The sequence below is a fragment of the Botrytis deweyae genome, assembly GCF_014898535.1.
Source record: "Botrytis deweyae strain B1 chromosome Unknown BDEW_013, whole genome shotgun sequence".
Classification (NCBI taxonomy): domain Eukaryota; kingdom Fungi; phylum Ascomycota; class Leotiomycetes; order Helotiales; family Sclerotiniaceae; genus Botrytis; species Botrytis deweyae.
The window spans coordinates 191,924-212,775 of record NW_024066220.1 but is presented as its reverse complement, the minus strand read 5'-3'; the positions used below and the strand labels follow the sequence as shown (position 1 = coordinate 212,775).

The following is a 20,852-nucleotide window of genomic DNA, read 5'->3' as shown; positions in this document are numbered from 1 at the left end:
GAGAAATCATTCAACCGCCACCAATATTACACGGAAAACAGATAAACGTAGTATATACACGGTAATGAGAAATCATTCAACCGCCACTGGTGCTATATGAAAAGGAGAAATCAAAAATTATACACGGTAATGAGAAATCATTCAACCGCCACCAATATTACACGGAAAACAGATAAACGTAGTATATACACGGTAATGAGAAATCATTCAACCGCCACCAATATTACATGGAAAACAGATAAACGTAGTATATACGGTAATGAGAAATCATTCAACCGTCGATGATGGTACAAAAAAACATACTGTAATGAGAAAACCATCCAAATGTACCCATGATACAAAAGCCAGAAGCAAGCCGTCTTTTTCTACCTTCAGCAAGATCTGCTGCAAGAGAATGGCTTGCTCCAAAAGAATTTTGCAGCTAACATTGAAGAATAAGCCGAGTAAATAGCATCATGATCTAGAAAATCGTCTCCTGAAATCCAATCGACTTTGTAGCCAGCCTCTAGATCAGACTCCTCTTCATCACTGAGCTGAATGTTTTGGCTTGGGGCAATGATCGCTCCACTCCCATGTTGGACAGCGGAAGAGCTCACTTGCTGCCAAGCCTCATTATTGTCGTCATTGGCAGCGCGGGGGGGATAAAGCGCACAGAACCCTCCACAATATGGAAAACCACAGTCATCCTCGACAACATCCTCCGATTCGAGTCTTCTAAGACGGAAATATGGGAATGGAGTGAAGGACTGAATGTTGGGGTTAAGGATAGTGGCAGAGGTGTCTGCACCAGAGTTCTTGCTGGTCGCTTCGGCGCGATCCCAAACACTTTTAATGAAAGAGCGGTGGGCTGAGAACCCTCGGGTAGGAGTGGGAGGGGCGGTGGGGCGATTCCAAACATTTTGGAGAAAAAGGCGGCAGCGCAAGTGCCCTCGAGCAAGAGATTGAGGGGTATTAGCGGAACCTCCATTAGAAGGATTAATGTTTGCTTTAAATTGATACCATGGGCTGGTCATCGAAGGCTGTTCAGGAGAAGAAGATCCCTGTGTAAAGATCATCAATATTGATACCCAAGCAGTTGAAAAGTAAATACAAGATTGATATACTTACGTCAGTCATGCTGGTGTAATCCCTAAATGCATTGTTGATGATGGCCTCCAAAGGCATTTCGCGACTTTGGTCCATCGATTGGTTGTTTGGCGACGTATTATTCGAGTTCGTCATGATGGAGCTTTGTTTTGAATCCAGGGACTTCAGAAATAATGGCAATCAAGATAATTGGCTTTTGATTACTAGTACTTGAAATATTGTGATGTGGAAATGATGTTTTGATACAGAATCGAAAAAGGTATGAAAACTTTTGGAGATGGCCGTGACTTTATAGACTTTTCTTTAGTACAAATGAAAATCCGGGGAAAGTTTGGGCTAAAATTTGGTCGAGAAAATGACGTTACATACATCACCTAGCTTCATCTAGATGGGTCTAAAAGTGTAGAAATTGGTTAATACAAAGGTTTGGAGAATAACTTGCACGCCCTAGACAATCGTAGTCCTCTTCGTACAACATCCGGGGCATTTTGAGCGGCAATCTGGCGAATTGGAAAGTGGTTGCACCTTTAGATCACCAATACCTGAAAGTAAGCTAGTTTTAAGGGAAGTATGCCAATATCTCTCTTGCTCAATTGAGCAGCCGTTGTGCGGATCAACTTCCTAGGGTAAGAATCTGGGCATTGGCTTCTACAGAACTCTATACTACGAGAAAGTCAAGCCCTCCTACCATAAGATCTGCTGCCATTGATGTAACTCTCTGGCTAAGGAAGAAGTAATGATGTGCAGGGGCTACACTTTCCTACAAACCATTTGTGACTTCTAGAGTAGGCTTATAATTGACATTTTGTTTGATTAGGTGATTGTGGCATAGAGCAATCCTGTAACGCGAGCATCCAAAGAGGTAGCTTGTCGAGAATTTGGAATAAATTGAAGCTAGTTATAAACTAGGGTGACCAGCTACAAAATTTTGATATGAGATTTCGATAGAGTTTGACCTACACCCCCTCTACGATTCCAGGTCTTTCTTGACGTAAGATCAGGTGATTTGAGTGATTATCATTTCTACCAAAAATCATGATTCCATAACCTGAATATCAAAACCATTCACATTACTTCGAGATTCATAGCTCTAAAGCTTTGAACGCATTCAAATAAAGGAACAGATGACAAAAAAGAGCACTTTATGATTTACTTGGAATTTGACGAAATTTACTCTTGATACAATTCATCAATCATTGATGAAAGCCATACATGATCTTCCTTTGAAAGCTTCAGATTGAAAATTTCAAGGGGCTAAATCATGAGGTTTCTATTAGCTCTCAAATTTTTCAGATTCGAACCCTCAATTTTATTTGACGGATAGATATGTTTCAGGGATTTTCTATTCCAACATCAGGCAAGATCTAATCCCCTGCCTCTAGGGGGCCCCATTCTTCCACGATAAATGTGGAGGGACATAAAGCATACGAAAGAATAGAAATGTGCGGATAAACTTTGGCTACCCACAGAGAGGGAATGAAAGGTCTAGACTTCCCCTGTGTCTATCCCCTTGTCGAGCAAGAGGATTCCAGAATCATTGTTTGTGAATCGTACATTTAAAGGTCTTCATGAAGCTCATCTAGAAAATTGGTGTAGTGAATATCTGCACTTAAAACTGTAAGGCGAAAGACTTAGGGGGAATTAGTGCCACTAGACAGACGCTAGGTGAACCGGACTTGAACTAGACGCAAATTCCCATGATGACATGTTGAATACGTTGAAATAAGCACCAAGACCATGCCAACCATCAAATGTTAAAGCACTAGCTTAATCTTCCCGAAACTTTTCGGAATTCAAATTGACCAAAGAATCATGATAGATTGTGAGCGTGAGCGTGAGAACGCGTTCCAGTCGTGTGGATATCGTATGTAGTTCAATTAAACGAATATCTTGACGTGCTTACATTTCAAGAATTCCTATTGGTACATGATGAATATGGGTCATAATGACTAATCAAGATCCATGACGCTGATCAATCATGAACCTCGGAAAAATATAATCGTAAATATCTGAACATAGCAATAGTATCATGCAACGATAACAACAATTCTACTGTATACTGCAATAATTTACAATTGATAGTTCACAATCTTCCGTAATATTGTCGTTTCAAAAATTCCTACAATCGACGCGTTCGAAGCCAGCGCGGATCTCTGATTGAATCCAAACAACCACAACCCCTCACACCATGGAAAACCCCGTCCTTTCCGGCCTACGTTGTCTGCGAACAAGAACCCTTCTTCGACACACCTCGATTTCAAGATGCTCAAACCTCTATAGCTCTACCACCCGCGCTCTACAGAACACACGTTCCTACTCTACTCCCACAGCCAATTTACCCCGCACTCTCGCTCGAAGCAGAGCTCCTTGCCCCTCATCATCTTTCGCCCGCCTCAGGTTCTACAGCAGTGAATCCTCTCCATCCACAATCAAAGGTACCGTAGGTGAAGGTGCAGACGGAGCTGCGGCAGATAAACTCGAGGTTCCATCTCATCTAGATGAAGCTGAAAAGAAGATTTGGAGCTTATTGTACAACGAACTTGCGCCCACGAAACTGCAGGTGCAGGATATAAGTGGTGGATGTGGAAGTATGTATGGGATTGAGATTGTTAGCGAAAAGTTTAGGGGGTTGAATATGTTGAAGCAACAGAGGTTGGTTAATAAAGTACTGGGAGAAGAGATCAAGGGATGGCATGGTGTACAGTTGAGGACTAGTGTGCCTTGATTGGAGAAGGGGAATTGATAGAAGGCATCTGTATGGTTATAGATATATACATAATGCGACATTTGGCAGGCTTGTTGCATGAAAGAAGTACGTGTGGGTCGGATCGAGGTGGCCTGGGCATCTGAACATTGGGAGATGGCAGTTCCAGCGTGTACATTATGGATTGAAAACGAGGATATCGAAATGCATGAATCAAGGAAGTAATGACTGGGTGGAATTACTTCTAATAGAATGATGTTTAAAGATAAGGTTCAAGATACTCTCCTCTCATTGTCTGCTAGAAAATTGAGGGCATCAGCATTTGTTCCCAGGCGACGGAACGATAGTTGATAATTCTCCTTTGGGACACTCCAAGTATTGGAACTCTTATTTAAAGCCTCAAATCCTCAGTACCTATTCATCTAAGCTTCCCTTTTCCTTTCATTTATGCTGATTTGGTTGCAAGTCTGCAAGTAATTGCACTGCTGAAAAAGCTTACGCCTGCTCAGTCCATCCCAATTCTCCAGCTAAATTTACACCACCATTTCACTGACCTTTGGGCTATTCTTGATGTTCATCCGATGCTCATTCGGCCTGCTCGCTTAGAATATATTTATTACAAAAGGACATGGCTTGAGTGAATACTACAGTGACGGAGCTGGACTGGAACGACTATGATCTCTGTAAGTTGAGTACAAAGTGAAGCTGTTTAGATCAAATATTGTTGCGAATCATGGTATCTCAACTCTCCAGGACTACAAGCTGTAAAGAAACACCAATCCATTACATATTGAGTATAAAGTCTACGAAATTTCCACACGAAACTTCTGCGCATACTTCCCAAATGCAGATGTGAACTGGACATATCCCACTCGAGTGCACTTCCAGTGTTTCGCAGTTGCTCCTTCCACTCTCAATGCCAAGCCAAGCCCAGAAGTCCCGTTCTTCTCCCACAAATCCATATTCCCCGTCTGCAAAAGCGCACAGCATAGTAACAAATCATCCTTTGCTTCAAGCGCAATATCGAAAACAATTAATCCAAGCGCATCACCGGTAAGCGGATCCACACAATTTCGTCTCCCGTATGTATGAGAGCCCTGCCTGGTATTAAATAAAAACGGTTCGACAGGTGCGGTGCAAGCCATGACAACATAGGCTGATATCTCAACACTCCCACTTCTTACCGCACCAGTTTTGGAATTAAAAGCAGGCTGTGCCTCCGCATGAATGAGCTCTGGATCCCGGAGCGTGGTACCGAGTTGTGGTTTTCTCCAATGTCGTGCATTTGCCTCGTAGAAAAGTACAGGTGCATCAATACCAGCCCAAGACCACGAAGGCGCAACATATTCCTTATATCTATGGCCCGGCCGTCGACGTATTTGGTTTTCATCGCGACACCAAAGTAGACTTGCCCAAGGATCAGTTTTGAGAAGTCCGGCAAGATATGCATCGGCTGCTTTATCGCATGCGATACCGTAGAATGCGAGGAGTCTGTCTTTTGGGTATGTTAGGCTTTTGTTGGAGTATTGCTCTATCAAGCGGTACCAAAGTGTGTACCATCTGTAAGGAGGATGCTGAATGAGTTGTTCGAGACCCTGTGATCGGGTGTTGGGGTTGCTTTTGTCGCCTAGACATTGCCATATTATAGATTTCTGCGTCAACTTTACCAGTCTGCTGGAAAGCAAATCTTCCTGATAGCACCAGCCTCGACTGTCAGTCGGTGGAAGTAGTGGTGCATTCCGAGGCTGTCCGTTTGGCAATATATAGACTGTTGATTTTGAGTGACCATCTTGTAAATCGAGACTAGCAGCACTGTTTCGTAATGGGTTTCGGCGATCCGTCATACCACCATATACTGAACTAGATGCAGCTACGAGAGTCATAATAGCACTTCCATAGATGGAGGCCATATTAGAAGCCTCAAACTGCCAATCCTCTGTCGAGTCCTGAAGAATACACATACTATCGATCCAAATGTAATGCTCTCCCAGCTTGCGAGTCAACATAATCGCATCATGAAGCGTCTGTGGAAGAATGCTAAGTGGAATCTCTGTCGCAAATAGCGGCATAGTTGTAGTGGTCAGTTGCCATGGTGCATCTTTGGGAGTCATTCCCCAGCAATAGCTGAGAATCAAATATCCGCCTTTATAAAGACATTCCTGCCCATCGACGAGTCTTGGCAAATCTCCGGCATCCTGGGAACCTACATAAATAAGGCGAGTTGGCGCAATTACCATTCCATTGCGTCCGGACACAATGTTGACTACATTGTGTCGCTGTGACGCAGCGGAAGAGATTGGAAACATCACCCGATCGCATGTCAATTTGTGGTTTTCTAAACAGCGACTCATGGATTGCTTGATATATCTAACCGCCCCTTCGCTCTCTTCATACGAGCTGATAAGATCTTATGATGTTAATCAGTATGCCGAATCTCTATCTCTGTGTGAAATCTTACCCTTGAAATTTCGTGCATCTTCAGGCACATCTCCAGCATCCAAGACATGCTTAACATCAGCTATGGGTAAACATTTGAAGCCAGAAAGTTTATCTTCGGCATGCCTCCGTAAGAAATCGTCTGCCCAAGTACTATAATCGGGTAGAGAGGCAAGATCCACTGTCAAGGCTACAACTTCGGTACCACCACTGTCAATAGTTCCGCGTTCCAGAAATATTGGTTGATCTTCCAATCGATGTTTGAAAGGCTCTCTGACAGCTTCGTATAGTAAAGTGCATGTATGACAACCTCTCGAAGCCGAAGTAGCGAATTCAGAGAAGCTCGGCCAAAACAGGTGAGGGTCGTTGATTGTTCCATTCTGGAATAATGTATAAGGAATCGCCTGACAAGTTGTGCATATTGGCCAAGGCGTTTTCAAAGCCATGTTAAAGTATAGACACAGTTGTAAAGATCTAGCTAGCTGTATCAAATTCTTGGATCAGTTATAGATATAAAGATTAGGTAGACATCTCAATGCTGAGCTGAGTTGCGACAATAACACGGCTGAGCCGAGGTTACGCCGGGTGTCATCTGCTGAGTCAACATGGCTTGAACAAAGCGAGACATATCAGCTGAGCTTGGTATGACCACTGCATAGGAACTGACTTTAGGAGCTCGCTTGGATAGGCAGATTTGGTTGTTTTGTTGCATTCTGCAGAAAGTTTATAATTGTTTGATGACGATAGGCGAGAATCTCGCTAGATTCTAACATTAGTCAATTGGGGACCAGAACAAAATACACTACGAATAATCGTATTGATCTCTTGTTTTCTGATGCTTCAAATGATTCTACTCTAGATCGAAGCCATATAATCTACCAGCCTATATCTATTTCCCACTGCATCTTAATGGGATTCTTGATGCTCTCAGGAGTCTCATCTGGATACCTCTCGGCAATCAACTTGGTCACCTCATCAAAAAGAATCTTATAACCCTCGCCGCTAAAATGTAGACCTGTAATATGAATTAGTCCACCCGAACATTTCTCTGATGATTTGATTGCGGGTGTTGGTGGGTTGCTTACCATCGTATAGCAATTTCGTGAGCTTTTTGTCCTTGCCATTTTCTTCTAGACCTGGCATCTCAGCTGGGTCATCTCCTTCTTTCCACCTGTCAAGAGATCAATGTCAGTTCACAAAATCTTGTTTCCCCTAGTCTTGATAACCTTCTTGAGTTTCCAAGGAAAACCAGCCGACCCTTGACTTACCCACAAGCCCCCATAAATGCACTCCAAATATCAACAACACCTAGTCCCTCTTCCTCTCCAACCTTCTTCACTGCATCCCTGTATTCTCTCGTCCAACTAACCCGTCTAGGTTCATCCGAATTTGCCCACTCAATATTCATAATTCTGGATGTTGCCTCATCAACAGGTCCCGGCGTCACAAGAATAATCTTCGGAGAGTGAGCTCGAATGAGAGGGTGGGAGACAATGGCTTTGAGATTAATAACAAATTGCGGAAGAGGCACATATTGCTTTGTGGAGGGGCCACGGTTGAGATCATTTGCACCGAAGAAGATGAGCTGATCTATGTTAGCTTTTTGTTCTGGATGTGACTATCAAAGATGGGAGTGAGACATACAAGAAAACGGACTTTGGCTTGAGAAGGGGAAGGAAAGAATTTTGGGAGTATTTCGAGTGCATGGTTGGTAGTATAGCCACTGTCCAGGTGTATTAGTAGATGTTTTGGATACTCATAGGTAAAATGCATGGGAATGTACCTGAAGCCTCTATTTATAACATCAAGTTTTCTGGCATATGCTAAATAATTTGGAAATATTAGGGAGTGCTTCTTGAATGAATATTGAAACAGGACTCTTCAATGTATCACCAAGATCTGGGCAATACGAAAGACTTCAAATCATACCATTTTGGATTGCAGATGCAAATGAGAATCCGTTTGGTTCATTTGAGCACTGAGTGATACTATCACCTGGTATACCAAATCAGTGTTGAACATCATAGCCGAAGCATCTTCTTGCTACCAACCAAACAGGATAAATTGATCATAAGGTGCCTGTATTGTCTATCAGAATACGCTCATCATGTGATTTTCCTCTTTCTCAGAAAGCACTCACCATCTCTATCTTTCAAGTCTTCTACGAGCGGGTTGTCCAATTCCCTAGTGAACGGAACTAGAACAGAGTATCTCAAGAGTCGAACAAATCAACAAGATACTTCGGGACCGAAAATCTGAGAATAATTTCCACCTCCAAAAAGGTACAGCTCACAAATGCATAAACGAGCCGCTCCCTGCTCTGACAACGAACCATGGGACCGTTTTAACCAAAAAATGAAATGATAAATTGTATTTGGGACCACATCAATTTAGCCTGTACTAATCCTTGTGTATGAACTTCCACCAATAAAATGATGTGGGGGCGGGACTACCCCGCCTTCGTTATGGAGCGCGCGGGTGAGACGAGAAGAGGCTGATAATAAAAGGCGATTGGAGGAAGGTGGGGGTGAATGGCCAGAGTGACCGTTGGATAGTATTCATTGTAACGTGATGCAGGAAGTCCAGATAACATAACTCAAAGCTGTTCAAGCAAGCCATCTTCGAAACCATCTGAAGTAAAAATCTCGAAACCTTGCTGCTCACAATGCCAGTCCCAGAAAATCTCAAAGATCTCAAAGACGTCCTTCGTCCCGACTTTCACTTCGGTTACGCAACCGCTGCGCCGCAAGTGGAAGGCGCGTGGAATGTCGACGGCAAAGGAATTTCCATTTGGGACAAGTTCGGCCACACACCTGGAAAAGTGAAAGATTCTAGTACCTGCGACGATGCTGTTCTCTCCTACTACAAGACTGCCGAGGATGTCGCCCTCATGAAGTCTTACGGTGTGACTGGATATCGATTTTCGCTTTCGTGGTCGCGAATCATCCCTCTAGGAGGAAAGGATGATCCAGTCAATGAAAAGGGATTGGAATATTACAGTGAGCTTGTGGATGAATTACTGAAAAATGGAATTACACCCTTTGTGACTCTTTTTCACTGGGATATCCCTCAAGCATTGGAGGACAGATATGGCGGTATGTTGAATAAGGAGAAGTATACTCCTGATTTTGTAAGGTATGCGAGGGTCTGTTTTCAAGCGTTAGGTGATAGGGTTAAGAATTGGATTACCTATAATGAGCCGGGTGTTTACACATTGGCGGGATATGCAGCTGGTGTACATGCGCCTGGACGGTCATCAAATCGAGAGTTGAATGAGGAGGGAGACTCGAGCACCGAGCCGTTTACCGTTGGCCATACGGAGTTGGTAAGCCATGCTCATGTGGTGAAGATGTATCGAGAAGAATTTAAGGAAAATCAAGGTGGAACTATCATGATCACGTTACATGGAAATTACTCGGAGCCATGGGATGAGGAGGATCCCTTGGATGTGGAAGCCGCAGAAAGAGCGAGAGAGTTTGAGATTGCGTGGTTTGCAGATCCGGTATATAAGACGGGTGATTATCCGGCTAGTATGCGTGCGCAACTTGGGGATCGATTGCCAAAATTCACGGAAGAGGAGTCAAAACTGGTTTTGGGTAGTTCGGATTTCTATGGAATGAATAGTTATACGACCTTCTTTGTGAAACATCGAGACGGTCCGGCTGATATCAATGATCATTCGGGAAACATCGATAAGCTGGATACTAATTCCAAAGGAGTGATAAGAGGACCTGAGAGTGATACTTATTGGTTGAGAACATGTCCGGATGGATTCCGAAAGCTCTTGAATTGGATCTGGGCTCGGTATGGAGTTCCCATCTTCATTACCGAGAACGGAACTACTGCGAAGGGTGAAACAGCACCGACTGACGAAGTTTTGAATGACAAGTTCCGAATTGATTTTTTTGAGGGATATATTGGTGCACTAGCAAGAGCTGTGAAAGAAGATGGAGTGGACATCAGATCTTACTTTGCATGGACCTTTACGGATAACTGGGGTAAGACTTCGCGATCTCCAATAATCACAAGTGACTGACTGGAAATACAGAGTGGGCTGCCGGATTTACTGATAGATTTGGAGTGACCTTCATAGACTTTGAGTCGAAAGAAAAGAAAAGATACCCAAAAAAGTCTGCAACTGTTATCAAGGACCTCTTTACCTATATGATTGAAGGAAAATAAGAATGGGGTATGGTATGAGAATTGAGTGTATATATGAACGTATATAGAATTACGCATCAAACTAGGCGGTGGTCTCCAATGCCATTTATAATCACAGTCTTGTCCGGGAGTACGACCTTCGTTATACGACCAAGTCGCGAGTGTACCAGGACCTTCGTTAATACGCCTTTATCCCAAGCAATATCAAGTTCAAATCCAGTTCTTGCCTTAACACCACTCAACTCCCCTGATCTCCACTCTTTAGGGCAGGCTGGCAAGACTTGAATGGTATCAATTTGATGTGACTGTATTAGCATTTCGACAATACCAGCGCATCCACCAAAATTACCATCAATCTGGAAGGGGGGATGTACATCTAGTAAGTTGGGTAATGTACTGTCTTCCAACAATCTAAAAATATGCCCCAAAGAGCTATCCGCATCATGTAACCTGGCATGAAGACAGATGAGCCAGGCTCGACTCCATCCTGTATGACCTCCACCATTCTCAGCTCGACGACGCAGCGTAACCTCAGCAGCAGAAGCAAAGTTTGGTGTTTTAAAGGGGTGAATCGAGTCCCCTGGATAAAGAGACCAAAGATGCGATGTGTGGCGGTGGCCCGGCTCATATTCTTTGAAGTCTTGAAGCCACTCTTGTAGTTGTCCGAATTCGCCGATTTTGGAAGGCGGTAGTTTGCTTCGAGCTAATCTCAAAGGTTCAGTAAGTTCATCGTTTATCTGTAGCAAATCTACAGATAACAGGAATGCCTCGAAGAGAGATTTGATGATCTGTATATCGATAGCAGACCCTTCACACAAAACACCCTTTTGACCTTGAAGGTCGATGTAAGAGTTTTCCGGGGACAAAGATGGACTAGTTATTAGATATTCTCCTGTTGAATCCTTGATAAGAAAATCCAAGATGAATTGAACACTTCCACGTAGTACAGGAAACATTCTTTGGAGGAATTTTAGATTATGATCGCCTCCAAACAATTGTCTCTGCCAAACATGAGTACAAAGCCAAGCACCACTCATGGGCCACACTAAGATCGCTTTAGTCAAGTAGATCATCGAAACTAAGAATTAGAGGCGACTCACGTGTGCCTGGCATCCAACGATCCTGAGGATCTGTATCAGCCCAGATGTCTGTACAGCTATGGGATGTCCAACCACGACACCCGTACATAACTCTAGCGGTTTTCTCTCCACGATGCGCCATCCGTTCAAGCAGATCAAATAATGGTTCTTCACATTCTTCCAAATTACAGACATTAGCTGGCCAGTAATTCATCTGTGTATTGATGTTAATCGTGTATTTAGAGCCCCATGCAGGCTGGAATGATGGATTCCATAGCCCTTGCAAAGTCGCAGGAAGAGCTTTATCTCCTGGTCGACTACAAGATATAAGAAGATAGCGACCATAGTTAGCATACAAAGCTACCAAGCCAGGATCTGGAGTAATAAGTAGCCTCTCATTTGTAGGCATGTGAGCAGCATCGGGAAAAAGTCGAAGTTTGAATCGCCCATACAGTGAATTGTAATCCTGAACATGTCTTTTGAAAAGATCAGCATGGCTATAGAGGGCCTTCCTTGTTTGATCCAGGGATTTAGCTTCTAAATCCGCATGGCGAAATGTCGTCTGAGCAGAAACAATGATTATAGCTTTTGAGGAGTTCACAATAACACAGTTCCCCACGGTTTCGACGTTACCATCACCAGCTAAGTCCTGAACACTGACAACGCAACAAAAATTGTTGCTTTTTCGTCCACCTGGTGTCCCGTGCATCACTATAGTCCCATCTTGCGCTTCAATAGAGTCGACGAACTCATCAGTAGCAAATTCTCGATCGCTATATCTTGATAGTCGGATGGTGAACTCGACTTTCTCGGACGACTCCAATTCGACGACCAATACATCGTCAGGATAACTAGCGAAGACTGTGCGTTTGTAACCAACTCCAAGATACTCATACTCCGTGGTCACATTCGCTGTTGACAGTTCCAGTCCTCTCCAATAGTTGCTCACTTTTGCTTCGTCGTGTCCAAGATCCAAGGTCAGCGTTCCGAGTGGTTCATAATGGCGTTGACTGTGAGGAGTGGCAAAAAATGCCTGCTCAGCCAATTTTTCCGCTCCTGCATGGTCGCCGATCCGGATAAAATGTCGCAGACGGTCTAGGTTTCTGAACGCGTCTTTCGGCGTACGATCTTGGGGACCGCCATACCAGATTGAATTCTCATTCAACTGAAGCTTTTCCCTAGACGTGCCGCCATAGACCATTGCACCCAATCGGCCGTTGCCTATAGGCAAACTTTCCGACCAGTCCTTCGCAGGTGACGTGTAATGGAGAGTTTCTTCCAGGTTAGAGGGGGCCATCTTGGATGTTCAAAGCGTGTTATTCAGTACTCTAACACTGAGACATGCTCTAGATATCAATTTTCCATGGTGGCCAATGCTGTCCGAAGACGAATGCGGCCAGTCTCGGCGCATTCTCTTCCGCAAAAATTCGCTATTTATCCAATCACTTTGAATCTGATGGCAGGGATCAATTTAACCAGGAAACTTCTTCACGCATAGACAACAGCCTGAACGAATGTCTGTAAATCCATCAATAGAATCTGTTTGTTCAATGATAATTATCAACTGTTGGGGTTGCGGAGAAGAGATAATGCGGGGGAAAGTGAGGTGACATCGGGTGGTAGCAAGGGCCGTTGTCCCGCATGGGACATGTGACATGATTGGCTGGAATCCATATGAATTTTCTTATATAACCAAAGTGAATATCGAAGTCAATTTTTCAAGAGAGAACACAGGAGTCATACGATTATTGTGGAGTGGTGGTATTGGCAAATTTCCTCTTACACTCCCCACTCACCTCCGTTGCCCATCAGGGACACCTAGAAAGATATATCTTCATCTGAGGCAAAGCCTCCAAACAAGAAGAAGAAAACTCTCCAATTGTCTTCGCAAAATTCCCTGAGGACGCAAATCTGGCCTTTACCTCGAAGGAGTTCGCTATCTGAATCAGGAACACAATGTCACCTGGGTACAATAATAAGCTGGAGCCAGTCGTCTCAGAAGGCCTAGGCGACTTCAAACATGCCGAAGAAAATGTGGAGGAAGTTACTATTGCTCGTCTAACTGAAGAGGACTTATTCTTATTATCTCAAGAATCGCTGCAATTCAAATCATGGACTTCGTTTCGGGTCTTCTTGATGATGTTCGTACAAGGCTGCGGTGCCGCTGGATACGGTATCGATTGGGCCGTCATTTCTGGAATCAATGCCTTCAAACCTTGGCACACCTACTTCGGATTTGGCACGAGCGGTGTGACTTATGGTACTTTGAACGCCTTGATGACTATCGGAACAATTTGTGGCGCTCCATTCATGGCATTTGCTGATATTATCGGACGACGGGGCATCAATTTCGCAGGAAATTTTATTGTTCTAGTTGCATCTCTTCTGCAAGCGTTTTCGGTAAACATGCCAATGTTTATGGCTGGCCGTTTCTTTTTGGGATTTGGATCAGCACTGATGTCCAGTCCCCAGTACGTCGCGGAAGTAGCCCCAACCCATCTCAGAGGTCGACTTGTTGGGATATTTGGAGCTTGCTTTCAAGTCGGAAGCTTATGTATGAACGCCGGATTGATAGGATTGGCTCACATCGAATCAGATTGGTGCTGGAGAATTCCTTTAGTTCTGGAAGGATTGTTTCCATTGATTGTGTGCTTGCTCATCTACCCCTTAACACCAGAATCACCACGTTATCTCATCATGAGAGGACAAATGGAAAAGGCGAAGAGGGTTATCGCCAAGATGCAAACCACAGAAGGCAATAACGTGGATCATCCTTTAGTCACTATTGTTGCAAATCAGATTGAAGAATCCCTGCAGAATGAGAGACAAAGTAACCATGCTTGGTGGGACTACCGTGTGCTATTCCATGGTAGACCAGCACAGTATAGAGTGTTCGTTCTTGTACTGTACTCAATCTTTCAACAGTGGAACGGTGGCGGCATTATTGGGCAGTATCTCGTACCCGCTCTAGACACTGTCGGAATTACAGGAACCACCGAGCAGCTTGGTATGAACTTCGGACTAAATGCGACTTATTTGGTGTTTACTGTTTGTGGTTCCTTTATAGTCGACAGATTTCGGAGAAGGACTTTAATCTTTGCTGGATTAATCAGTTTTATTCTCTTACAAACAGCCGCTACAATAACCTCCTGGCAATACACATTGAACGAGAGCAAAGTGGATGCTGGACTCGTTGTGACCTGGCTTTTCTTGTTCCAAACTTGCTCCTCTTTGCTAATCGCAACAATGCATAATCTTTACCCTGTTGAAGTCTTGTCGCTTGATATGAGAGCGAAAGGTATGGGTTTGTATGCTTTCGTACAAGGTGCAGCTGGAACAGTCCAGAATTACGGCATCTCGGTTGGCATTCAAAAAATTGGATACAAGATTTGGGTCGTGTATGTTGGGTATAATCTCATACAACTGGTCCTCTCATATTTCGTATTCCCAGAGACCTCGGAATTGACTTTGGAGGAAATTGATACTGTGTTTGAGACACCAGGCGTCAGACCAGTGAAGATGTCCCTTGATATCCAGAGGGCGAAGAGAGAAAGGGAAAGGCTCGAGGCTGAAGGATTGTCTAGCGGTGTTCAGTATTGAGAGAAGGCGACATAAGGAAGAATGCCATGATGGTTTATCTGAGGAGGGTCGGTATTAGGTTTTTCTTTAAAAAAAAAAGATACACATGAATTCCATTCATTATTTCTCCATGGGAAAGGGTTTTGCCATATTTCTGATTGAGGTTGATCAATGACACACAGTTTACATAGGAGCCTATAGATGTTTAATTATGTGAATTATGTGCTATTGAAAGGATGACATGATGAATTATGAGGGTTCTAGCATGATCTAAAAATGCAAACGCGTTATGAATGAATGGAAGACTTGGCATTTTGCTATTCCGCTGACTAATAATAAAGATTGATCACGAAGCTCGGTCATCATAACAGATGCCAGAAATTTCCACACCCAATCAGAATTATTTCAAACAAGTCAGATAGATATCTTCAGTAAATTGACATTCTTGATACAACCAACTGGATAGCCCGAGAGTTAATATTCCACATATGATCCACCTGATCTTCACTTCTTCACCCCAGACAGCATGAAAGCACTCGCGGCACGGTATGCCCAGCATCTGAAATCTTTTACAGACAAAGTCGCGCCCCTGGATCTGACATTGTAGCTCATGGATATGTCGAATACACAATCTCTCCTTCCTCTGGTTGCTGGAAAAAGTCGACCGGTACGTCCACGGGAATTTGTCGCTGTTCAGCCCAATTTTTCACAGCATCAAAATCTCGACACTTATGTTTTGTATTAAAATCTTGATACGCCTCTGGGGCTTCTGGATGAACCCAAATTTTACCCATAACGCCAATGTCAACTGTACACATCAGTTGCTGACGAAGAATATCAAGGCAACGAGCTATCGAAGCCGCAAAGGTTAGCATTTCTTTTGGTTCTTTCCACACGGTTAACTTACAGACGTGGAGCTTTAATATTGGAATGTCATTCTCGAAAGCGCCTTCTCCTCTCTTTTGATAATAGTCATAGTTATACCACAATCCTTGTCTAAGCAGATTTAAACAATGAAGATGGGTCAAACCTTCAACATTAGCTGGGTAGCCGCCACCATATTTCTCACTGATTGTTACATGATCAGTAGTGATTCCGGATCTCGCTGCAAATGTTGCAGGAATGACGATGTCACGATAGTTAATTCCCAAATCATTCCAGGCCGCATCAACTTCCCGACCTGCATCTTGGCGATACTCATTGGATTGTGGAAGTGACCCATTAAAACTCATCGTGGTATACGAAAGGCTCAAGTCTTCGAGAACTGGGGCTGTGATAATATTGTTAGCTATTGCTTCCTTCGGCAAACAATCATACAGAACGGCGAACTTACAGTATTGTGAAATATGACCCGTGCATAGTCGTTCAGTGCTGCGACCCCAACGCCCACCAACCCAGAGGCCAATTAAGCAGATACTAATGAAAAAGATGAAAAAGACCAAGACTAGGAGAATCTGCGAACAAAGACTTTCCTCCTCCTCTTCTTGCCTTCTATATTCGGGTGCCAAAAGAGGTGTTCGACTTGTTGGCCCTGCTTGACGAGGAATCTCTTCGAAAACATAAATTTTGTCTGTGAGCCTGGTCCTCATTTTGAAACTTAATTATCGACTGTTTAATAAAGAGGATATTTGCTATTGAGAAGATGAAGGTACGTGGTGTTTGGTATCAGGATGGCTTTGAGGATAACGGCATGTTGGGACATCAGAAGGATGGATGATGTTCCTCGATAGTTAGTAATCTACCAGTGTATGATTCATGTCTGAGATAATGAGGTCGAATCTATCGTGAAGTAATGATCTGAAGTCAGTATTGGTCTGTCCTGCCGCTTGATCTAGTGATCATTCTCTCCAAAACAATGTCTTCAGAGGTATGAAACATTTGTACAACTCAAGTAAGCTATTATATCGATAATTAAGAGTGGATTTTTTTTCCAGATCATCGTCTTTATGTCATATAAGAGGAACAGTATTTTGTTTGTTCATTATATCCTTTCAATCACGACATATCGAACCTGAGGATTTCAACTATAGATACCCCATCTTCATCCTTCTGCTCTTTAATAGATCCAGGAAATGCAGTATCTTGTCCTGGGGTGATATTCTTACAAGCCAATATCTACGTTTGTATCACGACGCTGGCGATATGCTCGCTTTATAATAAGCTTGTGCACCACAGTGCTACATCGGATTAAAGTACCACTTCGTATTATGGAACATGGGACGGAGCATCCTTACACAATGCTTATATGATGGGTGTTCTGAAAATTATCATAAACCAAGATATTTTCTGATAGATTTTCCTATCAAGACTTGGAGTTACCTCATATGCGAGATGCTTTTACTCAGACTCGTACATGTGGGATACTCAATCCATAGAGTCAGTCAAACTCTCTTTGTGTTGCGTACTACCGCGAAGGATAGCTGGCTGAGGGGCGTATCCATTGCTGTTCAATTCGATCTCTATCACTACTACTTTATTCTAAGTGATATTCTATCATTTTTCGACCCATATAAAATTACACTTGAACAGATTTTCCCAATCATAACACTCAACTTCCATCGCTCAGCCAGTACAACTGTACCCCATCGGCAGTCACATAACCTTCTCTAATCTCCCTTCCCGTTATGTATGATGAAACCAACTTCATCACCAGCATACTAATTCTGGTTTCTATTGTCTGCATGATCATCATCGTCCTCTTTCTCTGGATATATATATGTTCTCGTCAAATTCCATCTCTCTCATCCTCCCCATCTCATCATTCACATCCGATCCTTCTTCACCCACTTTCACGTCCAAATTTCCACACTCACTCTCTCGACTCCCCAGTATACTCATACCATGAAGTTCCTCCCTGAACTTGCATTGGCGCTGGCCATGGCTGCTGGCGTGGTGGCCGGTTTTTTAGATGCTAGTGCAAGTGGTACTGGGACTTTGGCTCCGACCTCGAGCGCAACGTCTTCAAGTGCTGGTACGGCGACTGTCAAAACATCCACGACGGCTAACCCTTACGGTGCCTATGGAGAATATGGTAATTATGGAGTTTATGGAAGTTATGAAAGTTATAAGAAGAGAGCGAAGAAGTAGTACTACGGAGTTAGAAGGTGAGTTATTGTCTGAGAAGTCTTTCGAACTGAGACTAACTTGTGTCTTAGGATCGCTCCGAGTCTGAAACTGACGTCTTTCTGCGAGGGGGTTTGTTTTGTTTGGAGGCGCACTTTGATTTGGGGACGGGGGTTTCGTTGGGTGGCTTGGGGTTTCATTTCATTTCAGAGGAGTGATTTGCTTGAATGGCATCCAGTTTCTGTATTATCACAATTTAGTAACAAATTCTAAGGATCTATGGTCACCACGACACATTATTCACCACAAAGTCTTAGATGATTTGGTTGAAGTGATATTCTTTTAACAATACAAGCTTAAACATTTTCTCATTCAGAAATATCTTCAAGGATTTCTAGCTTTTCGCCTAGAAAAAACAACTTTAGTCAATGTAATTATCATTGACTTGTGTGATTCGTACGGAACATTCAACGAAATTCAAGTTTTGTGTGATAGACGTGAGATTAGGTGTAAATTTGCTTCTTCCCCATAATCGCCATCTACCGCCGACTTCTCGTCGCAGCTGAATGGTAATTGTGAGAAAGAAATGAACAATCATCTCTAGAACTCAGTATTGTTCAGACTTGTGTAAGATTGCCAAGCTGGATTCTTTAGGCACGAGAAAAGTCACACGAGACGAAAAGAGTATGATAATTTCCAACTTCGTGTTGAACATTCCGGGTTCTCTTCTCTGAGGCTTTTCTATATAGATAGGTGAGAATAGTATGAATGAAGCCTCTTGTAAATAGGACATTGTAGGATCGCGTTCATATTCACTAGCATTATTTTGCACCGAGCACCTAGAAACTGAAAACATTCAGAGGTACTCCTCTCAACTAATTTCACTCTCCCTCCCGAAATTTCTAAGCTTTAGAAATCTTGAATCCTCCTTCACATAACTTCTGAAATGCACCTTCAGGGTCGTAAATTTCACCAACGTCTCCTCCCCATACCCTCCTAATGAATTCTGCCAACTTGCCGCATAATTCAAATATTTGAAATCACTGCCTAGGTACACCCCTTTCCCTTGCCGCTTCATCGATATCTGAAATCAATTTCTTCGCGGCAAACGTTATCTCTTCATCATCTTCAATATTCTCCCAATTATAAGAAAGGAGAGATAAAGTAAGAGGACCTGATAAAGATGAGAGGCCAAGAGAATCAACTTTCTCGGATTGATTCATTGCAGCAATGGGAAGGGGTTGGATTGCCATGGCCCAGTTTACTCCAACGATAGAGGAGATAGCATGAATGCTTGATCGCCAGATCGAATGGACGTTCTGAAGAAATTCTAAGCTTCCGCCGAAGGTGGTAGTTGCGAATTGATTGCTGGTTCACATTCAGCATTTCATTGTTCAAAATGCCAATTATATCAGATGGGAACAAACCGTAAGCCAGGCGCAGCATATTTTCCAGCCTCCGTAGAGAAGTCAGCGAGATTAGAAAGACGCATGGGATTCAAATGTTGAGGTTTCGCTTCAAGAAACGGTTTCAACGCCCTCGGGTTCGTGTCATTTTTTGTATACTCGAGATTATTGAAAATCGAATATCCATTTCCTTTTTGATTCCATGATATAATCATCATAATTGCAGCATAGGGATCGAAATTCTCAAGAAGATCCGTAAACCCTTTCAATTGTGAGTCAAGTGTCGAAATATCGTGGACAATGCAACCACAAAGAAAATTCTCTTGCGGAAAAGTTCGAATATCAAAGCGAGTGGCGATGCCAAAGTTATTGGAGCCACCTTTCAGGGCTTGCCAGAGATTGCGATTTTCGAAGTGATTGGCATTTACAAGACTTCCATCGGCGAGGACCACTTCGTAGTTTTCGACGTTGTCGCATACTAAACCCTCTCTGGCACTGAAAAATGAGATATCTCCTAGCAAACCATTCAATTAGTCATAAGAAGTCTCAACAATAATTTGAAGGTTTATTTATCTCATACCACCGGTAGTCAATCCTCCAACCCCAACATCGGCGACTCTCCCGCCGATCATAGCTAATCCCAAACCATATAAGATAGAGTAAACCTCGCCCCATTTTGCGACGCCTCCAATGGAAACTAGTGTCTGTTCTTTATTGACCTCTACCTTATGTAAAGCTCGAAGACTGATGGTGACTCCGCTTTCAATATTCGCAGCTCCGGCATTCAATGAGTGACCGCCGCCTCGGATGGCGAATTTTACTCCGCCCTCTACGACCATTTTCACTATCGTTGCAACTTCAATATTTGTAGTCGGTGTTGCTATGCATCCTGGAGATAATGACCGGGCTTGGGCTGAGAAATAAGAGTTCTGTGCCAACAGATAGTCTGGATCATTGTGAGCTGCAGCTTTTCTTTGCAAGGAATCGCGCAATGCTGTAATCTAATTCTGCTGTTAGTCAGATTATTCATGAGATTATGTTTTAGTTAATTGCAAATACTTGAAGCTCTGTCATAACTTATTTAGTTTTCGCAATGTCTTTATTGGAATCATAAAAGTAGTATATCGTAGAGAACGAAGGAAGCGATATAAGAGTATGTCATTCAATGCAAATATGTTAAAAACGATAACAAGAATGTTGCTTGACCAAAACACGAGTAAACCACATGTGTGTCGACCAACATCTCTACTGTTGGCCCAAGGACCGAAAGTTCCGATCGAGATTGGAAAATGATGCTTAGCCGGGTTACTCACATTTGAAAAGCGGAATCTAGCCATA

The 20,852-nt window shown here is 43.1% G+C and overlaps 10 protein-coding genes across 10 annotated transcripts; 4 read left to right on the top strand and 6 right to left on the bottom strand.

Moving 5' to 3' along the window:
- Window positions 1-371: 371 nt before the first annotated feature.
- EAE98_006220 (uncharacterized protein) lies at window positions 372-1,221 on the bottom strand (the record flags this gene model as incomplete). The annotated part of the gene is made up of 2 exons (XM_038953842.1): window positions 372-1,040; window positions 1,108-1,221. The coding sequence occupies 2 exons, from the start codon at window positions 1,219-1,221 to the stop codon at window positions 372-374; spliced, it is 783 nt and encodes a 260-aa protein (XP_038809632.1).
- Window positions 1,222-3,274: 2,053 nt separating this feature from the next.
- On the top strand, window positions 3,275-3,811 carry EAE98_006219 (uncharacterized protein; the record flags this gene model as incomplete). The annotated part of the gene is made up of 1 exon (XM_038953841.1): window positions 3,275-3,811. The coding sequence occupies one exon, from the start codon at window positions 3,275-3,277 to the stop codon at window positions 3,809-3,811; it is 537 nt and encodes a 178-aa protein (XP_038809631.1).
- A 782-nt stretch (window positions 3,812-4,593) lies between these two features.
- EAE98_006218 (uncharacterized protein) lies at window positions 4,594-6,672 on the bottom strand (the record flags this gene model as incomplete). The annotated part of the gene is made up of 2 exons (XM_038953840.1): window positions 4,594-6,197; window positions 6,249-6,672. The coding sequence occupies 2 exons, from the start codon at window positions 6,670-6,672 to the stop codon at window positions 4,594-4,596; spliced, it is 2,028 nt and encodes a 675-aa protein (XP_038809630.1).
- Window positions 6,673-7,101: 429 nt separating this feature from the next.
- On the bottom strand, window positions 7,102-8,369 carry EAE98_006217 (uncharacterized protein; the record flags this gene model as incomplete). The annotated part of the gene is made up of 8 exons (XM_038953839.1): window positions 7,102-7,241; window positions 7,312-7,397; window positions 7,495-7,811; window positions 7,871-7,949; window positions 8,010-8,049; window positions 8,156-8,221; window positions 8,278-8,305; window positions 8,367-8,369. 8 exons carry the CDS (start codon window positions 8,367-8,369, stop codon window positions 7,102-7,104), a joined length of 759 nt encoding a protein of 252 aa, XP_038809629.1.
- Window positions 8,370-8,891: 522 nt separating this feature from the next.
- Window positions 8,892-10,408, top strand: EAE98_006216 (uncharacterized protein; the record flags this gene model as incomplete). Its single annotated transcript, XM_038953838.1, has 2 exons — window positions 8,892-10,224; window positions 10,275-10,408. The coding sequence occupies 2 exons, from the start codon at window positions 8,892-8,894 to the stop codon at window positions 10,406-10,408; spliced, it is 1,467 nt and encodes a 488-aa protein (XP_038809628.1).
- A 15-nt stretch (window positions 10,409-10,423) lies between these two features.
- EAE98_006215 (uncharacterized protein) lies at window positions 10,424-13,211 on the bottom strand. The gene is made up of 2 exons (XM_038953837.1): window positions 11,488-13,211; window positions 10,424-11,432 (listed from the first exon to the last, which is right to left on the bottom strand). Exons 1-2 carry the CDS (start codon window positions 12,761-12,763, stop codon window positions 10,465-10,467), a joined length of 2,244 nt encoding a protein of 747 aa, XP_038809627.1. The 5' UTR covers window positions 12,764-13,211; the 3' UTR covers window positions 10,424-10,464.
- A 211-nt stretch (window positions 13,212-13,422) lies between these two features.
- On the top strand, window positions 13,423-15,066 carry EAE98_006214 (uncharacterized protein; the record flags this gene model as incomplete). Its single annotated transcript, XM_038953836.1, has 1 exon — window positions 13,423-15,066. The coding sequence occupies one exon, from the start codon at window positions 13,423-13,425 to the stop codon at window positions 15,064-15,066; it is 1,644 nt and encodes a 547-aa protein (XP_038809626.1).
- A 587-nt stretch (window positions 15,067-15,653) lies between these two features.
- Window positions 15,654-16,634, bottom strand: EAE98_006213 (uncharacterized protein; the record flags this gene model as incomplete). The annotated part of the gene is made up of 3 exons (XM_038953835.1): window positions 15,654-15,895; window positions 15,953-16,315; window positions 16,379-16,634. 3 exons carry the CDS (start codon window positions 16,632-16,634, stop codon window positions 15,654-15,656), a joined length of 861 nt encoding a protein of 286 aa, XP_038809625.1.
- Window positions 16,635-17,886: 1,252 nt separating this feature from the next.
- Window positions 17,887-18,132, top strand: EAE98_006212 (uncharacterized protein; the record flags this gene model as incomplete). The annotated part of the gene is made up of 1 exon (XM_038953834.1): window positions 17,887-18,132. The coding sequence occupies one exon, from the start codon at window positions 17,887-17,889 to the stop codon at window positions 18,130-18,132; it is 246 nt and encodes an 81-aa protein (XP_038809624.1).
- A 1,016-nt stretch (window positions 18,133-19,148) lies between these two features.
- On the bottom strand, window positions 19,149-20,588 carry EAE98_006211 (uncharacterized protein; the record flags this gene model as incomplete). The annotated part of the gene is made up of 4 exons (XM_038953833.1): window positions 19,149-19,476; window positions 19,536-20,028; window positions 20,095-20,515; window positions 20,574-20,588. The coding sequence occupies 4 exons, from the start codon at window positions 20,586-20,588 to the stop codon at window positions 19,149-19,151; spliced, it is 1,257 nt and encodes a 418-aa protein (XP_038809623.1).
- Window positions 20,589-20,852: the final 264 nt, after the last annotated feature.

Excerpts from the sequence above, each read along its gene's own strand:
- EAE98_006215 (XM_038953837.1), bottom strand. The coding sequence starts at position 12,763 with ATGGCCCCCTCTAACCTGGAAGAAACTCTCCATTACACGTCACCTGCG. Across the intron at positions 11,433-11,487 it reads TCGTTGGATGCCAGGCACAC|TGTGGCCCATGAGTGGTGCT; the intron begins GTGAGTCGCCTC and ends AAGCGATCTTAG.